Source organism: Narcine bancroftii, chromosome 8, assembly GCF_036971445.1.
Source record: "Narcine bancroftii isolate sNarBan1 chromosome 8, sNarBan1.hap1, whole genome shotgun sequence".
NCBI lineage: Eukaryota > Metazoa > Chordata > Chondrichthyes > Torpediniformes > Narcinidae > Narcine > Narcine bancroftii.
This window is the reverse complement of record NC_091476.1, coordinates 165,888,370-165,912,960: the sequence shown is the minus strand read 5'-3', so window position 1 is coordinate 165,912,960 and position 24,591 is coordinate 165,888,370. Positions and strand designations below refer to the sequence as shown.

The 24,591-nt window shown below is 40.1% G+C and overlaps 1 protein-coding gene across 1 annotated transcript in view; it reads left to right on the top strand.

Annotated features, from left to right (window-relative positions):
- The window catches only part of csmd2 (CUB and Sushi multiple domains 2), a 539,567-nt gene that overhangs the window by 461,406 nt on the left and 53,570 nt on the right, over positions 1–24,591 (top strand). The window contains exons 50-52 of the mRNA XM_069896324.1: positions 5,654–5,836; positions 20,555–20,731; positions 23,967–24,146. Of these exons, the coding sequence (XP_069752425.1) occupies positions 5,654–5,836; positions 20,555–20,731; positions 23,967–24,146 (540 nt within the window). The remainder of the gene's footprint in view (positions 1–5,653; positions 5,837–20,554; positions 20,732–23,966; positions 24,147–24,591) is intronic.

Below are 24,591 nucleotides of genomic sequence, written 5' to 3'. Positions count from 1 at the left end.
TGAGCAATTCATTGCCTGCCACTGTCCCAACTTGGTTTCTACTTATTTTCAGTTCTGCTGGTCTTTTTCAGAATTTTTTTCCCTCAGTGCTGGTTTGGTTTTCTGGAAACCTGGATAAAATATGAATGTTTATCCAATTAATGCTGCAGTTTATAACCAAGATCAATTATTAAACAGTATAAACACATTTTTGTGTTTTGAACTACGTTTCTATTTGTTATTTCACCTATGTCACAAGCATGTACATCGTTGCCAAAGCAGTGCATTTTTTTTGGAGGGCTGTAATTATGTGTGGCCAACTTTAGTTTGCAATGACACCTTGCACTGTACCATCCCACTGGGAAGACACAGTATTGTCTTGCACATTTTTAATGCTGACTTATGATTTAAAGGTAACAACGCATATGGTCTCCATATAAAAGTAGTTAATTTCAGGTCGGCAGTTTACCAAAACTGAAATTAACATTGCGAAGGAAAACAATTTTTTATAGCCAACTGGAAAATATCAGTGACCATCCTTGATTTGGTTGAGAAGTTTGTGGTGAACAAGCTCATTGAGCTACTGCAGTCCTTGTGTGTTAGATGGCTGGTCCCAGGGGTTTTCACTCAATGAAATGATTGCAGCCCACATCCACTAAAGTTAACATTATGAGAAATGGCTCGTATGATTCCTGTCTCAGCCAACGTATTTCCAGGAGCCACGGTTTGGCTACCATTTTCCATCAATTCCTGTAAAAATCCGCCAGTGTTTGAGCTTTTAAAGTGGGTTCAATTCCAAGAATAATTCATCAAAAGATTGAAAGAGCATTTGGGCTGAGTTGCTGGACAAAATGAAATGTTGGTCTGAAAGGGGGAAGGGGAAGAGATTCAGAATTCCTCTATAAGGGGCTCTGCCTTTGCCACTTTCTCAGTCAGTTGATTCGGACATTATCAGATTGGTCGTCCCTATTTGCTGCCCAAGAGGAAAAAAAACTGTCAACGTTAATCCCTCCATTTGTCTTTTAAAGGGATAGGAGGCCCAGTAAGCGTCCTTTACATCAGCCATTCTCAACCTTTGTTTTTGGCTATGCCCCCCACCCCCCATCCAAGACTCTACTCAAAGTTTATGCCCCCCCTCCCCCTCTCAGTGAAGCAGTCAAGTTTTGGTTTTTTTCCATATTTCTCTCCCACTGACTACACACAAAAAAATTTAATTATTCTACGAGGTGAAAAGAAAACAATGTTTTTACTTAAATATGCTGTTCCACCTTCCCCCCCCCATTGAGAATTGCTGCTTTACCTCGGCTTTTTTTGTCTGAAACCGAGATAGAAATTCAGTTAATCATCCTTTGTTGTATGTGCGTGCCCTGCTGCAACCCCTCATGGCTGCTGCCAATCGTGAACACTACTGTCGACTTTGTTAATGGGCTATTCAAAGCCTGTGCTGAGCTGTCAACAGTTGACTGGGTGGTTGAACTCCACGGGGCCTCACCAGCTCCGGCAGTGCTGCCACTTTCCCTTATATGGTGAGGAAAATCTTGCAATGTTATGGAGAAGGAACGGCAAGGTGGAAAATGTGACTTGCCACAGATGGGGCCAGGCATAGGAAAGATGGAACAAATAGCCTTCTTTATAATCACTCTGTGTTGTGGACACTCGCTCACCAATTTGTTTATCACAGTAAGCAGGGCTTTCATGATATCACGTCCTTTGTTTTGAACGCATTCACTGAGGCACCAGCGCTAGCCACTAAGTTGAGGAAAAGTTAGAGTGAAAATTCCAACAGTATTTATTGTGCATATTTTATATTGATGTAAAATCCAGGGTGAGCCACAACTTCTGTTACTTTTATTTCCAATGGGAATATAGAATCAAAGTTTCCCTCTTAAACTAGCATCACATGGTTTAAGACTGGCTGAAGGGGTACTAGGTATTGGACCTAGGATGCAAGAGCGGGCTGAGGTGGGAGAGGTTCCTTGGGTACTGAAGGCTTTCTGATCATGTCAGAGGTTTGGATCTGGAGCTCTGGTTGAAGGTTTGGACTGAAGTCTGCTTTTTATTTAAATGCATGCAGGATAAGAAATAAAGTGAATGACCTTGTAATACAGCTACAAATTGGCAGATCTGTTGTTCTGGCTAAAATATGGATATTATTGAGAGCTTAATGTCCAAAGATACATTATGTATCAAAAGGATAGGCAGGTAAGCAGAGGGGGGGGGGGTGGCAACTTCAGAAATGACCAAGGTAAAAATACACTATTTGCAGTTATATACAGACCTCCAAATAGTAGCCAGGTTGTCGACAAGAAATTACAACAGTAAATAAAACAGGCGAGTCAGAAGGGCAATGTTCTCAACTAACTGGGGCATCCAAGGTAATGGGGGAAAGGTCAGGCACTGGGGCTGAGTGGGAAAATGGATCAGCTCATGATTAAATAGCAAAGCAGACTCGATGAGCCAATAAGCCTATTTCTGCTCCTGTCTTATGGCTGTAGATAGCCTGCTGGAGGCGAATCCACTCAGTGACTCTGAAGGGACTCTTTTTTTTTCTCTTTCTCTGACTGCAAGAGGCTGATGGCAAATCTCTGTTTGCCTTAAAGCCGACCAAATTCAATTTCATGCGCTGTTATATTTGTTTCATTCCATGACAGTAAAAGAATCTTAATTCTCATTCCACCAGGAGATTCTCACAACATTTCAACTTGAAGTGCTGGTACTAACTTGCAATGCAAGATGATGCACGGTTATATTTTTTCCAACAATCAGTGGAATTATTTTCTCAAAAAAGAATCAATTAGCATTTTAATCAATAATTCAACATTTGATTTAAAATAAAATACCATTTAAACTTCATTTTATGATCAATGTTGTTTTATTTCAATCTTTCTGTGTATTCCATGCTGGATATTTGTTGGTTGTATTTCTCAGCAGGAAGTTTGGCATTGACAGCCATGGGACAACAAAAGGCTGCATCTTGAGCTTTTCAGAAGGAAACTACTGATTTTGAAGTGTTTGTTTTGGGCAGATGATGAATTCAATACATGGCCAATTGTGCTTTTCTGCAGCTGATAGAAAATCATTATGAAAAACCTTCATATGAATAGCTCTAAGATCCTTGCTTTTTTTTTGTGTTGGTTTAAAAATACTTGTAAAATGCGTTCACAATGAGCTTTTTAATTCCTTTGTGCAGTTTTCTCAGTGGAAATTTCCATTGATTAATGAGTATAAACGTAACAATGGCCATGTTAAACCTTTGCTGCTTCAATTGTGGTTCATGAAGACGCCAAGTCTGATTTTTCTATCCGTTGATTGCAAGTAGAATGTTTATTTTTAATAGCACAATTAACAACAGTGTGGGGAAATGTGCTAGAAAGATGCAACAAGATTGTTCGTCGGTCCCGAGTAGAACTTTTAATCAATATCATAAACATTGACTAATTGAACATGATGTACATTTTCTGCTCAGAAGGTACTACATTGTCAGATAGATCAAGTCTAAGTTAAAGTTTACTCTCATGTGTACCAAGGTACAATGAGAAAGTATGAGCACCCCAGTTAGTCAATCTATACATGATACAGCGGTAATTGCAAACTCACTGAAATGCCAAAATCCAGCATTTCTGGACGTTTTTACTACAATCACAGCACCCAGAGACTTTTGAGTTTTATTCATTCATCAGTAACAGAGTTACAGAGCGGGATCAGTTAGAATAGGGCAACATTAGTGTGATGTTTGTTCAAGAATTTGATAGTGGCAGGAGAGTAAATGTGCTTGCACCTAGTTTTGTGTGATCCTTCATTCACACATTTCCTTTCCATTTGGAGGAGAGAGAAGAGAGTGTGCCTGGAATGGGATGAGGCAATGGAAAGGGTAGATGGAGCAATAAAGAGGAGGGGAATTTTTGTGAAGGTCTGAGCTGCAGTTCACAACTCTGCAGTTTCTTGTGGCCTTGGACAGAGCAGTTCCCATACCCCGCAGTGATGCATCCTGACAAGATACTTTTGATGGTCCAACTCTAGAAGCTGTTGAATGAAGCAGGTCACCTGCTGAATTCCTTTGCAAGTATGGGTTCTGGTGTGCTTTCTTGTCGATTTGCTTGGACCAGAACAAGTTTGATGGAGATGTTTCTACATTGTTGACCAACTCCACCTCAGTGATGTTGATGAAGACAAGGGAGTGACCTCCAACCTTATTCCGGAATCTATGACCAGCTCTTTAGTCTTCCTGACTTTGAGCAATAGGTTGTTGTTCTGGCACTTCCACCCATCCCTCCATCTCCATTCGTTGTGAAGGTGCAAGCTCTGACTGTTGTGTCATCTGCACTGGGGAAAGGGTCAAGTGCAGGTGGAATGTCATGTGATTAACAATTTCATTTCCAATTGCTGATGAACTTGAGATGTTTGCAGTATTTACATACTGGGATGACGATGAGAAAGTGTTGGCATCAAAAAAAAGTTTAAATAAGTTGCTGTATGGGCAAGCATTATTTTGAAAGTAGTTCTGATTTTAGGTCTGTAAAGAAAAAAAAGCAAATCCCATATTTATAGCAGAGACAGGATGATATGGTTTATTTTGACAAGTGACTGCACACAAGAGGCACCTGGATTTAATGTTCTAATATGTTGCACGGTCATGAAATCAAATTTGATTGAGTCTTCAGCTTCGGTCATAGTTTTTGGATGAAGCATCCATCTTGCCTTTACTAAACACAAAAGGAGTGAATAATTCCCACCATTTGTTTCCAATTATGTATTACAACAATCCAGTTGCCAATTCACCCAAACGTGTTTTATTTAATTAAATTTCTGGTCCAATATGCAGGCCCTGAGCTCAGTGTTCCACCCCCATGTCCTCAACTCCTGTGAACATCACTGCTAACAAGTACCTATGATTAGAAAATGATTAGATTTATTAAGAATGACTTCTAATTGTGATCTCACAACCTATGGCTGACTACACCCAATATCAGTCTCCAAGGGTAAATTTCAAAAATAGCTTGTGATCATCTTGAACAGGACAGCATTTTTTTTTTTAAAAGGTTTGCATCCTGAAAACAAAATTGGGGATTACGGTAGACAACTTAAATCTGAACACAAAGATGATTTCAGATTTGCTGTATCACGCAGGAAGTTGGAGAAATATTAACTTTTATTGAATATAAGCATGTTTAATTTCATAATGATTCTGACTCATTGCTTTCGTTCAACTGAGCTAAACATGTTTTACCACTGATTTTTATTTGTACTCAATGCCTGATGCCTCTTGTGTCAGTGTCCAATAATAGTTGGCCAGCATTGATGGATTTCATTGCCCTGACACCACTTTTCCATGGTTGCAATGTCCTGGTGAAACCTTTCACCGTGCACTCACTGCTCCAAAATCAGCAGGGATAAAGTCCAAATGTGAATGCAGAACATGAATAGGACTGACCAAAAGAGTTTACATTGTGGCAAAAATACTAATAGACTTAAAATATGATAGGAACTCACAAAAAAATGCATTATATCTAAAAAAAATTGTGTAGAAAAATTTGAAGGTTATTTTCTTGATCACCAGGCCAAAATCTATTAATATGATGCCCAAAGGTTTTCAGGAAGCAAATGTTTGTGTTCCAATGTTCTCTTCTTTTATTTAATACCAACAGCCAGATGTAATCATTTCTTTGGTTTGCAGGGGATAGTCTGGGATATTGTGGTGATCCGGGAATCCCAGCACATGGCATTCGGCTAGGCAAAGACTTTCAAGTCAAGAAAATTGTCCGATTCACCTGTGAAGCTGGCTATGCACTTAGGGCATCTTCAGAACGTGTTTGTCAGCCGGATGGAACCTGGAGTGGGAGCCAGCCTGAGTGTCAAGGTACCTGATTTACTGGACATTAGGGAGGAAGGATTGTGCCATTCTAACTTGTGTTTCATCAGAAGATGTGGTCAGAGCCAGCACTTAAATAAGCACGACAACATTTAGAATTTTGTTGAATAATGTGATAAATAGCCCTTTTTTTGTTTGTGTTCTTTGTTCGTTTAATGCTTTAGAAAGGTGCTTTGACAAGCTTGCAAGTTTTTTTTGGAAGCAAACTAGTCCCATTAATATTACAGTAAAATCCCTGGTATCCAGAATTCAAGCATCCAGCAACCTCAAGCAACTGGCCAAAAAATTTGATGAAAATTAATTTTAAAAGATTAAAATAAATAGAATATGGGAGCAAATATTCAGCCGGGAGAGTGCATTGGTCATGCTTTGTTTGAATAAAAAAAACCGTGACGGCATCACCCATGAGAAAAAGCTGGTTGATGCCACTCACCATTTGGGATGACTCTTTTAAAAGTGTCTCCTTATTCTTGCTTAGTTAGAGTCAAAGCTTTATCTGTAAACTTGGTGGGGCGGGGAGGGGTGTTCATTAAGATGTTATTCTTAGTCTTTCAGGCAGCTCTGTGGAGGGGGAGGAATCTTCAGTTGAGGCCTAATCAGTTAGCTTATAGTTTATCTTGATGTACATAAATTCATTCAAGAGGTGAGGCAGTGTGATGTTGAACACAGCTTCTCGAGGACACCGGAAGTTTTTTTTTTAATTAGAGTTAAACAATACAGCTGAACTGATTCATAGTTACACAAAATAAAGTAAATGTTTTCAAAGAATGTGACTGAAAATAAAGTAAAAAAGGTTTTTATGTATATTCATGCAAATAAGTACAATATAGTATTTTTGTCTTTACAACTGTTTATTCTTTATAAGTTAGGCATTGTAAGAGTAAAGTCACAAGGAACCAGAAAATACCTTTGCCGGGCATCTTCCAACCCCCAGAGTTGCCAGATACCGGGGATTTTACTGTATGTAGACAATATAATCGTTTCTTAAAGTCGGCAAAAAAAGGAACAAAGTGAATCAGCCCTGAGATCCTACAACAGATCTGGCACAGGACTGTAAACCACAGCATCGAAATACTGGAAATTTATAGCACAAACCTCAAAATTAAAATCTCTTTAATAATATATTGACGATGTAATCTTTCATTAAAATAAACAAAAGAACAAAGTGATTATTCTTTGAAGTGGTACTCATCTTAAACTTACTTTGTATTTGTTTATTCATTATTGAATATGTAAAATATTAGCATTTCCATGGCAAAAATAACACATGCTTTCGGCTTGAAACAAGGATTATAAATTCGTTCATTTGTTTTCACGTTATTCCATTTGAAAAAGAGACAAAGTATTTTTTTTATCTACTTTGTCTTCTTTCAAGTAGAGCTCACGTTTGTGTAATTTATAGCGGGATCAATTTCACTATCATTATTGAGAGATTTATGAGGAGTGGGTTAAAGAAGGGATCATTTAAAGGAGAGCAAGTAAATATGTGGCTAAAGGGAATGATAAATCATTCCTTTCATCAGATCTGTAAGGAATCTTTTTTAAGCAGGGTTAACAGGAACCATGGCTGAAGTGCACCTAATTGCAGTATAATTAAATCCCAACTAATGGTTAAAGAGTAAGACTAACTGATTTAAAAAGAAATGGTAAATAGAGGCAGATTAAAGAGATGGTTTAATATGAATCTTAGACTCATAATCTGGACATTAATTGGACTTCACGTTACTCGTTTCATTAGAGAAGTTAAATTGGAAAATAGTTTGCAGCAGGTTTGATGCTAAGTTTGATGAATGTGTTCAATTTCAGTTTGTATTGGCTTAAATTATGAAAGATAATGCATGCCAGAAATCACCTATACCTAAATAGATAATTTCAGAAATGATAGAGATTTTTATTGAATAAGTTCTATATTGTCTCTCTCTATATCATCCTGTCCAAAGAGGGAATCGACATTGTCTCCCTTCATCTTAGCACAAGAATGCATGAAAGCATTATTACTAAAAGAGGAAAGATCTTTCCAATACCTTTCTGAGATGGTTTGCAATATAAAGTATAAAATTTGAAAGTAAACAATACAAAATATAGAATTGATCAGCTTTGTTGATGATATCAAAGTAAGATGTAGCATGTCGGTAGAAATACTATACAGGCTCATCTATCACTGTTAAGCAGCATGAACGGTGGGTCAAGGTGCACTGTTTTACGCATCACCATATCCTTGTATCTACCAGTTGGGGGAAACTTTGTAAGGGAGAGGAGGACCAAGAAAGAGATCAAGAAGTAACGAGAAATGGAAAAGCAGGATATTGAAGTCTCCCAGTCAGAAGTTGAACAGAACAATGAAAGACACAGAAGTCCAAACTAAATAAAAATGGTAGATCCCTTCCCAGAGGAACCTGAATATACCAGTTCAGTGATTTTGTGTTAACTGGCTTTTTTTTTATATTACATGGCCTTCAAATTCATGCTGCTAACAATGTAACCCCTCGGAAACACTTCCTAATCAGTTAGCTTATAGTTTATCTTGATGTACATAAATTCATTCAAGAGGTGAGGCAGTGTGATGTTGAACACAGCTTCTCGAGGACACCAGAAGTTTTTTTTAAAATTAGAGTTAAACAATACAGCTGAACTGATTCATAGTTACACAATTTTAGTTTTTATAGCCATGGCTACCCGATGCTACAGCTTACAGTATTTCAAGTTATTTAGACATTTATCTACTCACCTCCGGGAAGATCTGCAGGGCGAACTGCATGACCATAGGCTGCTGTGGGGACTAGACCTAAAAGCTTCGGGATCACACAGGAGGAGGAAGCAGTGCACGAGGTGGAGGAAGCGTGGCAAGCGAGGAGAGGTTCGTGCTAGGCTGAAGGCAAACCCCTGCTGCCTGGCTCTCCTGTCCAACATGCTCACTCATGCCTGGTGAACAAAATGAGTGGCATCTGAGTCCGGAGGTCTGTGCTGCGTCATTTCAGGAACTACTGTGCTTTGGTCTTCATTGAAATGTGGCTCAACTACAGGGTCCTGGATGCCACCATGCAGGTAGACAGGCTCACCTTATTTTGCGCTGATCGAAATATTGCTCTGTGTGGTAAAGTCCATGGTGGTGGCCTGTGCATTTACATCAGCATGGAATGGTGTAAGGGTTCTGCATGAGTCTCTAGTGGAGTTTATGACTTATAGGGCACTATCAGTAACCACCAAGACGAGGCTAAGGGAATGATAGGCTTTAATATACAGAAGAACCTTGCTCAGACCACATTGACACCACATTGCAAATATCCCAAATGGTTTCATCCAACTGCAAAGTGCAGGAAGTTCCTTCCTGTTGCTTAATAACTTTAAAATCTTTCATTGGTTTTTTAAAAATTATTAATCAGGTTTCAATAATCATTCATTTGGAACATCAGAACAGAAGTAAAATAAAAACAAGTCAAATGTGCCCACCCTCCAATCCTTCCCTTCTCCATTCAGAAAGAGTTCAATTGATCATCATCCTCAATTCCACTTTCTTGTCCTATTTCTCTATCCTTTAAATATCTTACTTGAGATATAAAAATCTATTGAATTCAGCAATCCTTTGGGTTAGGAAATTCTAAATATTCATAATGTTCAATCCTATGTGGTCAATACCTTATCCTGAGAAAATGACCCTGAGTTCTCAACTCTGTAGCCAAAGGAATTGTTTTCCTAATATAAAACCTGTAAGGATCTTAAATGTGTAAAACAAGTGTTTCTATTTTACTAATTACTGTAAAGAGCACATCCATCTTACAAAATCTCTTCCTCTGTGGACAATCCCTTCAGACTAGGAATCAATCCAATCCACCACTGTTGCATCTTTCCATCTCAAATATATTCTTCCATAGATACAGAAACCAGAAATAAGATTCAGGTTTAATTTGCCAAAAAAAAGAAATTTAAAATGCAACTGGCACTGCTATTGAATACCTCTGTACAAAATGTGTAACGGCTACTTGCGTGAAAAATAAGAGTCAATTCAGGGTGGGAAAGATTTACTCTCACTTCTGTAGATTCTGAACAAGTTTTTTTCTCATTCTGGTGGTTTAGTGCTGGATGTTTGAACATTCTCATCCTACTGAGTCCTATGATGTGCAATTTTCCAGCTTAGAATGTATTGACAGGAATTTACTGATGAGTAATCTTTAAAAAGAATCCATTTCGAGCAATTATTTGTACTACAGTGTATCTTTTAGCATCAGCTAGATTTATTATGGTCAGCTCTCACATGCACTCAGCATATAGATCTTGTCTTCCTACGATATGATTTTATGGTCTGCAGCAGTTTCTCCGCTGTTGAACACTAAGTACAATTCTATCCGTGTGTAGCATTGAAGTGCCCTGAAGACTTTGTAATTTTGGAATTCTCTGAGTTAGAGGTTATAACAATAACCTGTTAATGTTACTTTCAAGTCAAGTTTATTATCATCTGATTGAACAAGTACAAGACAAAACGGCGTTCTCGCTGCAAAACATGCAGACACTCAAACAGAAATAACATGCAGGATGCTAGTGGGAGCAGGTCCTTTGGTCGGTCAACAGTCCCTCTGCCCGTGGGAAGAAGCTGTTCCTCAGCCTGGTGGTGCTGGCTCGGATACTCCTCTCTCTCTTCCCCAATGGGAGCAGCCGAAGGATGCTGTGTGCGGGATGGAAGGGATTCTTAACGATTTTGCAGGCCCTCTTCAGACAACGATCGCAGTGGATCTCATCAATGTGCGGGGGTGGGGGGGGGGGGTAGGGGAAGGAGGGTGGTGGAAAGACTCCTGTGATCCTCTCTGCCATTCTTATGATCCTGTGGATTGACCTCAAATCCATTTCTCTGCAGCAACGGTACCACACTGTGATACAGCTGGCCAGGACGCTCTCGACAAAGCTCCTGTAGAAGGCTGAACTAATGTTGGTTGATAGTCTTGTCCACTTCAATCTTCTCAAGAAGTCCAATTGCTGTTGCACCTTCCGGATAAGTGAGGAGATGTGTGTCCGTGATAGGGCACTAGTTAAGTGGACCCAAAGGAAAGTGGTGTTCTCTACTCTCTTCACTACAGAGTTATTAATGTGTTGTGGAGGGTGGTCATTCCTGGTCCTCTTGAACTCCACGATTATCTCCTTTGTCTTGTCCAGGATGACATTCAGGTTGTTCCTCTTACACCATATCATGAGATTTTCCACCTCTTCTCTGTAGTGTGACTCATCGATGTTCCTAATGAGGCCAACTGCTGTTGTGTCATGTGCAAATTTGAAGACACTGTTGGGGCTGGATCTGGTGATGCAGTCAAGAGTCAGTAGTATGAACAGGAGTGGGCTGAGCACCAGTGCTCCACATAAGAGTGCTCGGCATACTGCTCCCAACCTGGACAGACTGTAGATTTTCTGTTAGGATGTCTAGAATCCAGCTGCAGGGAAGAGTGTTGAGTCCCAGCAAGGCCAGCTTTTCCACTCACTTCTGGGGAATGATCGTGTTAAACGCTGATCTGAAGTGAAACAGCAGCCTGCTGGACAAGGCGCCGTTCTCCTGGTGGGCCAGGACAGAGTGAGGGGACAAGGCTATAGTGCCGTCAATGGAAGCATTTCTTCTATAAACAAATTTTCTCTTTAACTTGTAGAAATCCTGCATTAAGAACTCAGGCCACCTCGGTGAAAGGTTTATTGTGATATAATTCACTGAAATTCTTAGAATCAAGAAATAAAGAAATAGTTTACAAAATAGTTTACAAAGAGATGTTCAGGAAACAAATTTTACATGGCAGGTTGATTACTTATTACCTGATTTTTAGCATTTACTTGTTTTGATATCAGGGCTGTTTGGTTTAAGCAAGTGCCTGACACTATGCTTGATGATGTTTTCATGTTCTTTCATTCTGATGACTTTTTCCATTCATGTTTGGTTAAACTAAGAACACATGATATCTACTCTCTTTATTTCAAACATTCTTTAATTTTGAACATATAATTGTTAACCTAACTGTTTTGGCAATAGAAGCATAAAAGCTGCAGAACAAAAAAAACAGACCATACAGCCCTATTAGTCCATGCCAATCATTGTTCAGCTGCTCTCATTCCACAACCCCCCCCCAGACCTCTTCAATCCACGCATCTATCCAATTTATTCTTAAAACTCAAGTCGCTTCAGATAGCAGCTCATTCCACACTCCCACCACTCTCTGAGTGAAGAAGTTTCCCCTAATGTTTCCCCTAAACTTTTCCCCTTTCACCCTAAAGCCATGTCTTCTCATATTTATCTCTCCTAATCTAAGTGGAAAGAACCTATTCACATTTACGCTGTCTAAACCTTCAGAGTTTTGTAAACCTCTATCAAATCTCCTGTTATTCTTCTTCGTTCCATGGAATAAAGTCCTAACCTGTTTAATCTTTCCTTGTAACTCAACTCTTGAAGACCCGGCAACATCTTAATAAATCTTCTCTGCACTCTTTCAATGTTATTAATATCCTTTCTGTAATTAGGCAACCAGAACTGCACACAATATTCCAAATTTGGCCCAATCAATCTCTTAAATAACTTCAACATAACATTCCAACTACTATGCTCAATACTTTGATTTATAAAGACTAAGATGCCAAAAAGCTTTCTTTACAACCCTGTCCACCTGCAACACCAGCTTCAGGAAAAATGTATCTGCATCTCCAGCCCACTCTGCTCCTCTGCACCCTACCATTTACAGTGTACGTCCTTCCTTGATTTTCTCTTCCAAAATGCAATACCTCACACTTGTTCGTATTAAACTCCATCATCCATTTACTGGCCCATTCTCCCAGTTGGTCCAGATCCCTTTGCAAGCTTTGAAAATCCTCATCACTGTCCACTACACCTCCTATCTTTGTGTCACCAACAAACTCGGTGATACAGTTTACCATATTATCATCCAGATCATTGATAGAGATAACAAATAATAATGGACCCAACACAGATCCCTGAGGCACACCACTCATCACAGGCCTCCAGTTTGAGAAGCATCCATCCACTACCACTTTCTTTCTCCCATTTAGCCAATTTCAAATCCAGTTTACAACCTCTCTATGGATACCTAGTGTCTTAACCTTCTGAACTAACCTCACATGTGGGACCTTTTTGAAGCCTTACTAAAGTCCATGTAGACAACATCCATAGCCTTTCCTTCATCTACCTTCTTGGTAACTTCCTCAAAAAAACTCTACAAAGATTTGTTAAATATGACCTACCATACACAAAGCCATGCTGACTGGAACCTTTTTTTTCTCACCTCGCATCATGAATACAACTGCAAAATAATTCCAGGTTGCCACCCTTTGGCAGCACCCAGTTTCAAATAAAACAAAAGTCATAAGGATCACCTCTATTTCAAAGTATCTGATAATCTTCAGTAAATACTAGGAAATCAACATATCCATCTGTAAGAAGATATCAGTAACAGTCATTAACAATATGCTTTGAAGAATTGTCACAGTGGATTAGCTGCTCCACTGCAATTTTAAACAATGTACCTGCCTTAAGCCAAATGAAGCTGTTTGTCCAACCTCAGGAGCCCTGTTTAACTACACAAATCACCAATATCTAACATGTAAGCTCGTTAGATCTGTGCTAACGATATGATTATTTATTTGAGAGCAGAAGCAGTCAGGAGAACCTCTGAGAAATTTGAAGGCAGATGCCACACAATTTTTGGAGGAATCTGTCAAAAGCTGCAATATATGTCAAGAGATGAGAGCATCACTTGATGCATGAAAGCTTTCTGTTGGCCTTGGAGGGAGTTATTCACTGCATAAAAGCTGAAACCAGAGATGATTTTGATGCTGTTATTGATTACATCAATTTATCATTTACTCTTGTTTTTCCGCTATCCCTCTCCCCTCGCTCTTGGTACTAATTTCCCCAGGGCAACTGTCTATTAGTTTGATAAAGGAATCAACACGAATGAAGAAAGCAACATCTTTCTGATTCCTAAAATACATGTCTAATCCTAAAACAAATGACTGTTCTTAAAGTTTTGAAGCAAAACTGGATAGTGGCTGTAAAGAGGATTGTCCAGGTGCAGGGTAAGGTTTTCTTGTCAGGATCTTAGAAATTTCATTCTGCCTTGAGCTGTTGTTCACTGTATTTGTCAAGGAGCACATGACATTGGTGTTATTTATGAAGGTGGGATGTCATTAATGCTGATACTCCCCATATCTTGAATTAAGAAAGATGAAACTGAAGAATAATATCATTTTGGAGTTCTGTATATTTTAAAAATAATGATATTATTTTTCAAGTTTTCCTATTCCCAGACCAGAATAAATTGAAAGTTCAGATTTTGTTTTGTTTGTGTGGGAAGCAGCTTCTGTTACTGGATTGGAGTGAAATATCAGAATTAGAATTTATTGCCATGGAATTAGTTGCTTTGCAACAGCAACAATCCAAATGTTGCAAAATATATTGCATTTAAAATTAATTAAGTCAGTGCAAAAATAAGAGAAAATGAGATAGCGTCTAAGGTTCATTGTCCTTTCAGAGATCTGTGGGCAGAGGGGAAGAAGCTTTCGTTGAGCCACTGGGTGTATGTCCTCATACTTCTGTAACTCTGTCCTGATGGTAGTAGGGTGAAGAGGGCATGGCCTGGGTGATTGACACCCGGCTGGGTGGGGCTTGGTCCATTCAGGTTGGCTGATTGACCGAACATCCTAAAAGGGGGAAGGGAGCCTGAGGTCGTGGTCCACGTCGGTACCAATGACATTGGTAGGAAGGAAGAAGTGGTCCTGCATAATGAATATAAGGAGTTAGGCAGGGAGCTCAGAAGAAGGACCACTAAGGTTGTAATCTCCGGATGACTTCCTGTGCCACGTGATAGTGAGGGCAAAAATAGAGTCAGGTAGAGGCTGAAGTTTCTGGGGGAGATGGGATCTATACTATAAGGATGGGTTACATCTAAATCCCAGAGGTACCAGTCTCCTGACAGGGGCGTTTGCTAGGGCTTTAAACTAGAAAGGTTGGGGATAAGGGTTCATGTCAGGGAGGAGAGCAAGAACAGAGTCTTTAGGCAAAGAAAAAAAGCTTTTTCACACAATCTAGAGGTGGAACAGCAACAGGTAATAAATAATGGCCGTAGTAACAATTGTAGAGAGGGTGAGAGGCAAAAAGTTAAAGGTGGAAGATCTCTGAGATGCATTTATTTCAATGCAAGGAGTTTAGTAGATAAGTTGAACTAATGGTGTGGATTGACATATGGCAATATGATGTGATAGCAATTAGTGAGACATGGTTGAAGGAAGGTTGTGACTGGCAGCTAAATATTCCAGGATTTCGCTGCTTTAGACGTGACAGAACTGCCAGGATACGAAGCGGAGGTGTGGTGTTGCTTGTCAGGGAAGATCTTACAACGGTGCTGAGGCAAGATAGATTGGAAGACTCATCGCGTGAGGCTCTGTGGGTTGAACTAAAAAATAAGAAAGGTGAGGCTACAAATATAGGGATATATTATAGGCCGCCAAAAGAGGATAGGGAACTGGAAGAGCAAATGTGCAGGGAAATAGCTGAGATGTGTAGCAGAAATAGGGTTGTGATAGTTGGGGATTTCAATTTTCCTAACATTGATTGGGAAACACAATCAGTGAGAGGGCAGGATGGCTTAGACTTTGTACAATGTGTGCAGGATTGCTTTTTAACAGCAGTATGTTGAAGTGCCTACTAGAGGGGAGACAGTGTTAGATCTATTGTTAGAGAACGGAATAGGGCAGGTGATGGAAATGTGTGTTGGTAAGAATTTTGGATCCAGTGATCATGGGTCCATTAGCTTCAACTTAAATATGGAAAGGGTAGGTCAAGTCCGAGATTGAATGTCTTCGAGTGGGAGAAGGCTAGATTTGAAGAAATGAGAAGGGATTTGCAGAAAATTATATGGGCTGATATTTTTTCTGTAAAGGATGTAGAGGAGATTTGGAGGGTATTTAAAGAAGAGATATTGAGAGTACAGGATCTTTACATGCCAGTCAGATCGAAAGGCAAGCCTAAGGGAACTGTTCACGTCGGAAGTTGGTTCGGGATAAGAGGGGGGCATTTACTAAATTTAAGAAGCAAAAAATGGATGAGATGTATGATTATTACATAGATTGCAGAAAAAACCTGAAGAAGGAAATTAGAAAGGCAAAAAGAAGGTATGAGGTGTCAATAGCTGATAAGGTAAAAGTGAATCCAAAGGATTTTTGCAGTTATGTGAAAAGTAAAAGGAGAGTTAAAGATAGAATAGGACTGCTGGAAAATGAGAGAGGTGAACTGTGCGAGGAACCTTATCAAATGGGAGAGATATTAAACGATTTTTTTCTCATCTGTGTTCACAAAGGAAAAAGATATTGGAATATGTGAAAATAAGAGAAGCAAATGGCTTTTTTATGGAAAAGATAGGGACTAGTATCAAGAGGGTTTTGGAGCTTCTAGGGTCAGTAAAAGTGGATAAGTCTCCTGGTCCTGATGGGATTTTCCCCAGGACATTAAGGGAGGTCAGCGGAGGCGCTGTCAGTGATTTTTCAATGATCACTGGAAGAGGGTGTGGTGCCGCAGGATTAGAGGGTTGCTAATGTAGTTCAATTTTTTAAAAAAGGCACGAGGTGTCAGCCAAGTAATTATCGGCCTTTAAGTTTGACTTCGGTGGTAGGGAAAGTTATGGAGGGTATTCTTAGAGATGGTGTGTATGAATATCTAGATAAGCAGGAATTGATCAAGAGCACCCAGCATGGGTTTATGAAGGGGAAGTCATGTTTGACAAACCTTGTTGAGTTTTTCAAAGAAGTGACAAGAAAGGTGGATGAAAGTAGGGCAGTTGATGTAGTTATCTGGATTTTAGCAAAGCTTTTGATAAGGTTCCACATGAAAGGTTAGAAAAGAAGGTTAATAGAGAAATAGTAAGATGGATCCAGAGGTGGCTGGAGGAGAGACAGCAGTGGGTTATGGTAGACAACTGTATGTCAGTATGGAAGCCTGTGACGAGCGGAGTGCCTCAAGGATTGGCGCTAGGTCACTTGTTCATAATATTTATTAATAATTTGGATGATAGGGTGGTTAACTGGATAAGTAAATACGCAGATAATACGAAAATAGGGGGAAAATAGGGAGTGGTGGATAGCAAGGAAGGTTTTCAGGGATTACAGAGGAATTTGGTTTGTCTGGAGAGTTGGGCTGAAAGGTGGCAGATGGAATTTAATGTAGAGAAGTGTGAGGTGCTTCATTTTGGTAAAAATAATCGAAATAGGACATATGTAGTAAAGGGGAGGACATTGGGGAATGCACAAGTACAAAGAGATCTTGGAGTTATGATGCAGGTTTCCTTGAAGGTGGATTCTCATGTTGACAGAGTGGTTAAGAAGCCATTTGGTATGCTGGCCTTCATAAATCATAGCATCGAGTGTAGGAGCTGGGAAGTGATGTTGCGATTGTTTAAGGTGTTGGTGAGGCCAAGTTTGGAGTATTGTGTTCAGTTCTGGTCTCCAAATTATAGGAAGGATATAGATAAGGTGGAGAGGGTGCAAAGAAAATTTACAAGGATGTTGCCTGGCTTAAAATACCTAGAGTACAGAGAAAGATTGAAGAGGTTAGGACTTTATTCCATGGAACATAGACGGTTGAGAGGGGATTTGATAGAGATGTTTAAAATAATGAAGGGAATAGATAAACTAGATGCAAGTAGACTCTTCCCCCTGAAAGCAGGGGAGATTTAAACAAGAGGACTCAAATTGAGTGTAAGGGGACAAAATTTTAGAAACATTAGAGGATGCTCCTTTACTCAGAGAGTGGTGGCTGAATGGTATAATCTTCCGGAGGAAGTAGTTGAGGCAGAGTCAATTCTTTCATTTAAGAGGAGGCTGGATATATACATGGATAATAGGGGGTTAGAGGGTTATGGTCGGAGAATAATCAGAGGGAGCTAGCGGAGTTGTTTGAGTAAACTGGCGTCGACTTGTAGGGCCAAGATGGCCTGTTCCCAAGCCATAAACTGTTATATAGTTATCTGGTCTTGTCCCCCCTGCTCTTCTGCAGGTACAGAGGTTGCCCCCTGCAGTAGGCCAGTGGTGTACCACCACATAGGGTGAAGAGGGCATGCATGGCCTGGGTGATGAGGATCCTACAGCAAAGAAGCTGCTTTCTTAAGACACTGTCTCCTGTAGATGTCCTCGATAGAGAGGAGACTGATGCCTGGCTGAGTCCACAACTCTCTGCAGTTATTTTTCCTTGTCCTCAGCATTCGCACGTCTGTACCAGACAGTGATGCAACTAGTCAGAATGCTGTTCGTGGGACAACTGTAGAAATTTCCAAGAGTCCTTGGTGACCTATCGTATCTCCTTTAAAAACCTCATAGTATAGCTGCTGGCGAGCCTTCTTTGTGATTGCATCGACATGGAGGCTGCAGGACAGGTCCCCAGAGATGTTGACACGCAGGAATCTGAAGTTCTTGACTCTCTCCACAACTAAGCACTCAATGAGGACTGGTTCGTGCTCTCCTTATTTCCTTCTGAAGTTCACAATCATCTCCTTGATTTTGCTGGCATTGAGTGCAAGGTTATTGGCGTGACACCATTTATCTCCCTCCTATATGCTTCCTCATTGCCATTTGTGACTCTGTCGACAACTGTGGTGTGTTTGTAAATTGGTAAATTTGTAGATAGCATTGGAATTGTGCCTGTCCGCACAGTCATGAACGTATAGTGAGTAGAGCAGTGGACTAAGCACAATTCCTTGAGGTGCACATGTGTTATTAGTCAGTGAGGAGGAGCCGTTGTTTCTAATTCATACTGACTGTGGTCTTCCAATGAGGAGGTCAGTGATCCAGTTGTGGGGGGGTTATGGGGTGCAGAGGCCCAGGGTTTGGAGCTGGTTGACCAGCACTATTGGAATAATGGTGTTGAAGGCTGAGCTGCACTTGATGAAGTGCACCCATTTGTATAGGTTGCTGTTTTCAAGGTGCTCCAGAGCAGAGTGGAGAGTCAGTGATATTATGTTTTCCTTTTACTTCCTACTTAACATGTGATCACAGTGACAGTGACCTTCAGGCTGGAAGGTTGGATTTTCAGGTAATTTCATTCTCCTTTCTCTCCTACATCCCTACAATATTCACAGCTGTGTTCAAAGTAACTCTTTGCTCTCTGACTTGTACGTTAGCCTTCCCCTTTTAGAAGTACAAGACAGCTTTGTTGTTCAAGAACATGGAGCTAGATCTAGTGAACTGTTGTACTTTGATCATTCCCTAGTTCATTGTTGAGTCCACTGTTGGGAGTCTATCAGAATTAACCTGATTTAGTGTAGAGATCAAAATTGTTTTCCAGCCTTGCATGACTGTATGAGTTACCTCTATCTTGAGAAAGGGCTCAGGTTGGAAACATCAGTAAAATATCTTTACCTCTTATAGACACTCCAAGACTCGCTCAGTTCCTCCAGTATCTGTGTGTTTTTAACCCTATGGGTTTATGCCAGATGTGAGATCTATAAAATTCTGGAGGTACCTTGATTGTGAGATAGGGGCGATCTGCATATTGATGATGTTCTCATCTAATTGAGCAATATGTCCAAATGTCAATGGTAGCCAAACAGCAGGCTTGTTCTGTATCTATGTTCATTTTTTTTTAATTTAGACCTAGGGTACAGTAACAATCCCTTCCAGCCCACGAGCCATTGCCACCAAAATGCCAGAAATAACTTGCAACCCCCGTACGTTTTAAAAGGTGGGAAGGAAGTGGAGCGTCTGGAGGAAACCCACAGAGACACGGGGAGAACTACAAACTCCTCGCAGACAGCACCAGATTCGAACCTGGGTCACTGGCGCTGTAACAGCATTGCACAAACTGATGTCCTAACCATGCCGTCCCACAGTTCTTGTATAACTGGATTCATGGAAACACAATGAGGCTGAAATTATTAATGCAATGAACCTTTGAAAATTATCTGAAGTATTTATAACTGAATTTCCCAACAGTTGTAATGTTTAAAAGTACGACAGAGCATTGCTGTTGGAATGTAAGAAAAAGGAGCAGAAGGAGATCAGCTGGCTCGTCAGTCCTGCTCACCATTTGATCAGATCATGGTTGATCTAATCTTGCCTTGAACATCACTTTCCCACTCTCTCCTCTTATTCATTAACTCCCTTCCAGTTAACTATATCAGTCTCTGCTGAGAGATTTTATTCAACGGCTCCAGGTTAGAGAATCCAAAAGGTTGATAACCCTCTTTATGAAGAAATTCCTCCTCATTTCCAAACATAATGGTCACCCCTTCTTCTGAAACTTTGCCCTAACCGAGAGAAGGAGCCTCTCAGAAAACATTTAAATTTAAAATGTTTGAATTGAGACACACAGCACATTAACAAGCCATTTCGTCCCACAAGCCTGGGCCACCCAATTGACCTAGACCCCGGTACATTTTTGAACAGTGGGAGGAAACTGGAGCCCCTGGGGAAAACAACACGGAGAATGGGAAATCGTACAAACTCCTTACAGACAGCGTGGGATTCAAACCCCAGTCCTGATCACTGGCACTGTTAAGGAATTGCAACCGTTACGCCAACCATGTCACCCTATCTCAGGATGTTGTATATTTCTTATTGCACATTGAGGAAGGACAGGAATAACAACAATGTTGTAGCCACATTTTTATAGCATACGTTGCCTGTTCAGAAATAATTTAACTTCCGTTTTTGTTTCTGTAATTTCCCTCTGACCATTTTCAGCTATCTCCTGTGGAAACCCTGGAACACCAAGCAATGCCAGGATAATGTACAGCAACAAATTGGATTTCTCAAGTTCTATTACCTATGCCTGTCGGGAAGGTTACTATTCCACTGGTTTACTGACCAGGCACTGCACTGTTAATGGGACCTGGACGAGTGTCCCTCCACAATGCATAGGTCAGTCCCTTTTCCATGGCTATTTTACATCTTGTAGCAAATGCTTTAGTAATTTTGCTGAGTGATATTTTATGAATGTAACGTGTATTTATAATCATTCGGTCTGGGGGGGGGGGGAAGTAAACCATAGAGTATGCACAGATTCATACAAGCTGGAACTTGGGGAAAAAGAAAAAAATGTCAATTGATCAGATTTTGCCTCGGCAGGACAGTAAAAGTTCATAGTTAGGCTTCACCAAACAGAACTCTGTCCTTGTTTGGAATTCTGAAATTGTGTTTCCCAACTTTCAGTCCAATTTTGTTGAACACACCCTGATTTATTTTCCTCATTTGTTTTTCTTCTTCTTTCTCCCAATAAGTTTTTTTTTGTGAGGCACGGAAAGGAGAAAATATTGGAAGCACATTCACATTTATCATTATCTGAAAGGATTCTGATAAAAATGTTCTACATTTTCTATTCCAATTGCTTTTCTGGGTGCTCTTACTCTCGACAGGATGTGCATTTATTTAAAATGTTGATCTTTTTTGTGTTTTTCTATTATTTGGAAGTGGTGGCAGACAAGAGGGTGTGGAGAAAGAAATAGATTCTGAAGATATTAAAGTCTTTCCATAAGGTCTCTACTGTTGTGGCATCCCTGAAATGAGGTTACAAGTCAAATTGTTACTTCTGGTTATAAAATGTAAAACTTTCTTGAATGTTCTCTTAGGTTACGTGGCCAGATTGCGGAATTCACCGTGTGACAATACATGTGAAGTGGTGTTCCAGGGGGATCGGTATTGGGATTGCTCATAATAGAGACTTCAGCTTTCAGATTTATTGACAGAGTGCATACATAACATCACATACAAACCTGAGATTCTTTTCTCGGTGGGCATGGCAGAATTACTACTTATTGATAATGCAAAAAAAATTATACACAGCATATACATGTCAACAAATAAAGAACTGTAAACAGATAATGTATGTAAATAAACTGCAATAAAGAGAAAATAAAAAAAACAAGCAATAAAGTGCACAAGTAAGATTTCTTAAATAAGTCCCTGATTGAGTTTGTTGTAGAGGAGTCTGATGGTGGAGGGTAGCAGCTGTTTCTGAACCTGGTGGTGCGAGTCTTGTGGCACCTATATCTCTTTCCTGATGGCAGCAGTGAAAACAGAGCGTGTGCTGGGTGGTGTGGATCCTTGATGACTGCTGCTGCTCTCTGATGTTCCCTGTAGATGTTCTCGATGGCAGGGAGGGTTTTGCCTGTGATGTCCTAGGCTGCGATCACTACATTTTGCAGGGCTTTACACTCAGGGATATTAGTGTCCCCATGTCAGACTGTGATGCAGTCAGTACGCACACTTTCCACCACACATCTGTAGATATTTACCAGAATTTCTGGCGTCATACCAAACCTCCGCAAACTCCCAAGGAAGTAGAGCCACTGATGTGCTTTCTACATGATGCCATTGGTGTGTTGGGTCCAGGAAATATCCTCTGAGATGGTGACTCCCAAGAAATCAAATTTGCTCATCCTCTCCACCTCTGATCCCCCAATGATCACTGGATTGTACACCTCTGGCTTTCTCTTCCTAAAATCAACAATCAGCTCCTTAGTCTTGGTTGTTGTTGGTGCATCATTCAGCCAAGTTTTCAATCTCCCTCCTATCTGCTGAATCATTACCTTTCTTTACACAACCTACTATCATGGTTTTGTTGGCAAATTTATAGATGATATTATTGTCGTACTGAGCTACACAGTTGTAGGTGTAAAATTATTTGAATTATGGAATGAATGGCATTGTGGACAAGTTTGTGGATGATATGAAACTAGGTGGAGGTGCAGGTAGTGTGGAGGAAACACAGAAGCTGCAGAAGGACTTAGTTGAGGAAAAAGGGCAGAGAAATAGGATGTCAGAAAGTGTACAGTCGTAAACTTTTGTGGTAAAAGTAAACAGGCAGACTTCTTTAAATGGAAAGAAAATTGAAAATACCCAGATGCAAAGGGACCTGGGTGTCCTCATGCAGGATAGACTGAAGATAAACTTGCATGTTAAGACAGTGGTGAAGAGGGCAAATACAATGCTAGCATTCATTTCAAGAGGAATAGAATGTAAGAGACTTGTAAAGGCACTGATGAGACCTCACGGAGTAATGTGAGCAGTTTTTGGTTCCTCATTTAAGACCATATGTGCTGAAGTTGGAGAGGGTTCACAGGGATCAATGTGAGGTAGCGATGAGGAAGGATGTGCAAATATGAGCTGCCTGGGTAAACCTCGAGTTATCTTTATTTCGCTATCTTATTGTCAAAACCGCATTCCTAAAGCTGTCAAAACAAACCGCACTTGTTAGTACTGCATGGCATAGTATAATCTTAGGAGGAAGAAGGATATTTTAAGGTGAACTGAAGGAACAACTAGACTCTCATACTTTGCAAAGATGATGACTGACTCTGGAAAAAGGGGAAAGCTTTCCCTTGAGATGGTCATGATGGCCATCCAGCAAAGCAAGGAAGAAATATCAATCCAACTTAACACTAAAAGAACTAACATGCAGACCTCACTAATTAAAATAGAATTTGCACTATTGACGCGAGCTGACCAAGTCAAGGAAATGGAGAGGTGCATATCGGCCAATGAAGACAGCATAAAAGAAGCCACCAAGCATGTCAAGAAATTGGAGAGAGAGGTGCAGTCACTGAAAGACAAGGTGGATGACCTGGAAAATAGGAGTTGGATACTTAATCTCCCTGAGAAAACTCAAGGCTGCGACGCAACTGGATTTTTGGAACAAACCATATCAGAATTTTTTGGTGTTGAAAACTTTTCTATCATCTGTGAGAGAGCTCACCACTTTGGAAAATCCCCCACCGGCGGTATTGACTCACGGAGACAAAAGAGCACAACTTCAAGATTGAGAACAGAGATGCGGAGGAATTGTTTTGCCACAGCTGTTATGGAGGGCAAGTCATTGGGTGTATTTAAGACAAAGGTTAATAGATTCTTCATTAGCCAGGGTATCAAGGGTTACGAGGAGAAGTCGGGGCAGTGGGACCGAGTGGGAAAATAGATCAGGTCTTGATTAAGTGGTGGTTCAGACTCAATCTGCTGAATAGTCTATTTGTGCTCCTATGTCTTATGGATATTAGTATACAGCAGATGGAGCAATACTATATTAATTCACTGCAAAAACAGCACAGATGTGAAGAAACAAAATTATATTTTGTATGCTCAGTCATCTCATCTTTTGCAGTGATTAATTGTGGTGATCCTGGATTGCCAGCTAATGGGATCAGACTGGGCAACGACTTCACCTACAATAAAACAGTAGTATTTCAGTGTATGCCAGGCTACACGATGGATACCCTGAAGTTTTCAACTCTCATATGCACCAACGACAGAACCTGGAATGGAAGTAGGCCTGTCTGCAGACGTAAGTTAATGTTAATTAACTTGATTCTTTTTCTATCATTGAATAAAATGAGCTGTTATATTTTTATTTTCTGCTGAAGTGTCCCTTTAAATTGTCTTCAGTTTATTTAGTTTTTTTTTTGTTGCATGCCAATATCTTTAGCAATATCTCTCATTACAAAGCTCCTGCCATGTCTTGTTCTTGACCAAAGGATTTGAGTTAAACTGCAGGGGTATTTTTCCTTGTTAAAAATCAAAGAATCTTAATGATTATCATAAATCAACTCACTTCTTTAATTATTCCTCAAGTGCTTGAAAGGTATTACGCAGAAAATAAATTGGGGAAAGTTGTTCATTTGGAAAAAACTAATTTCATGTTGTTCAGAGGATGGATGATTGGATTGATTCTGATTTAGTATTACTTACTAAATATAGGATTCAACTCTTCATGTGTCCATTAGTCCAGC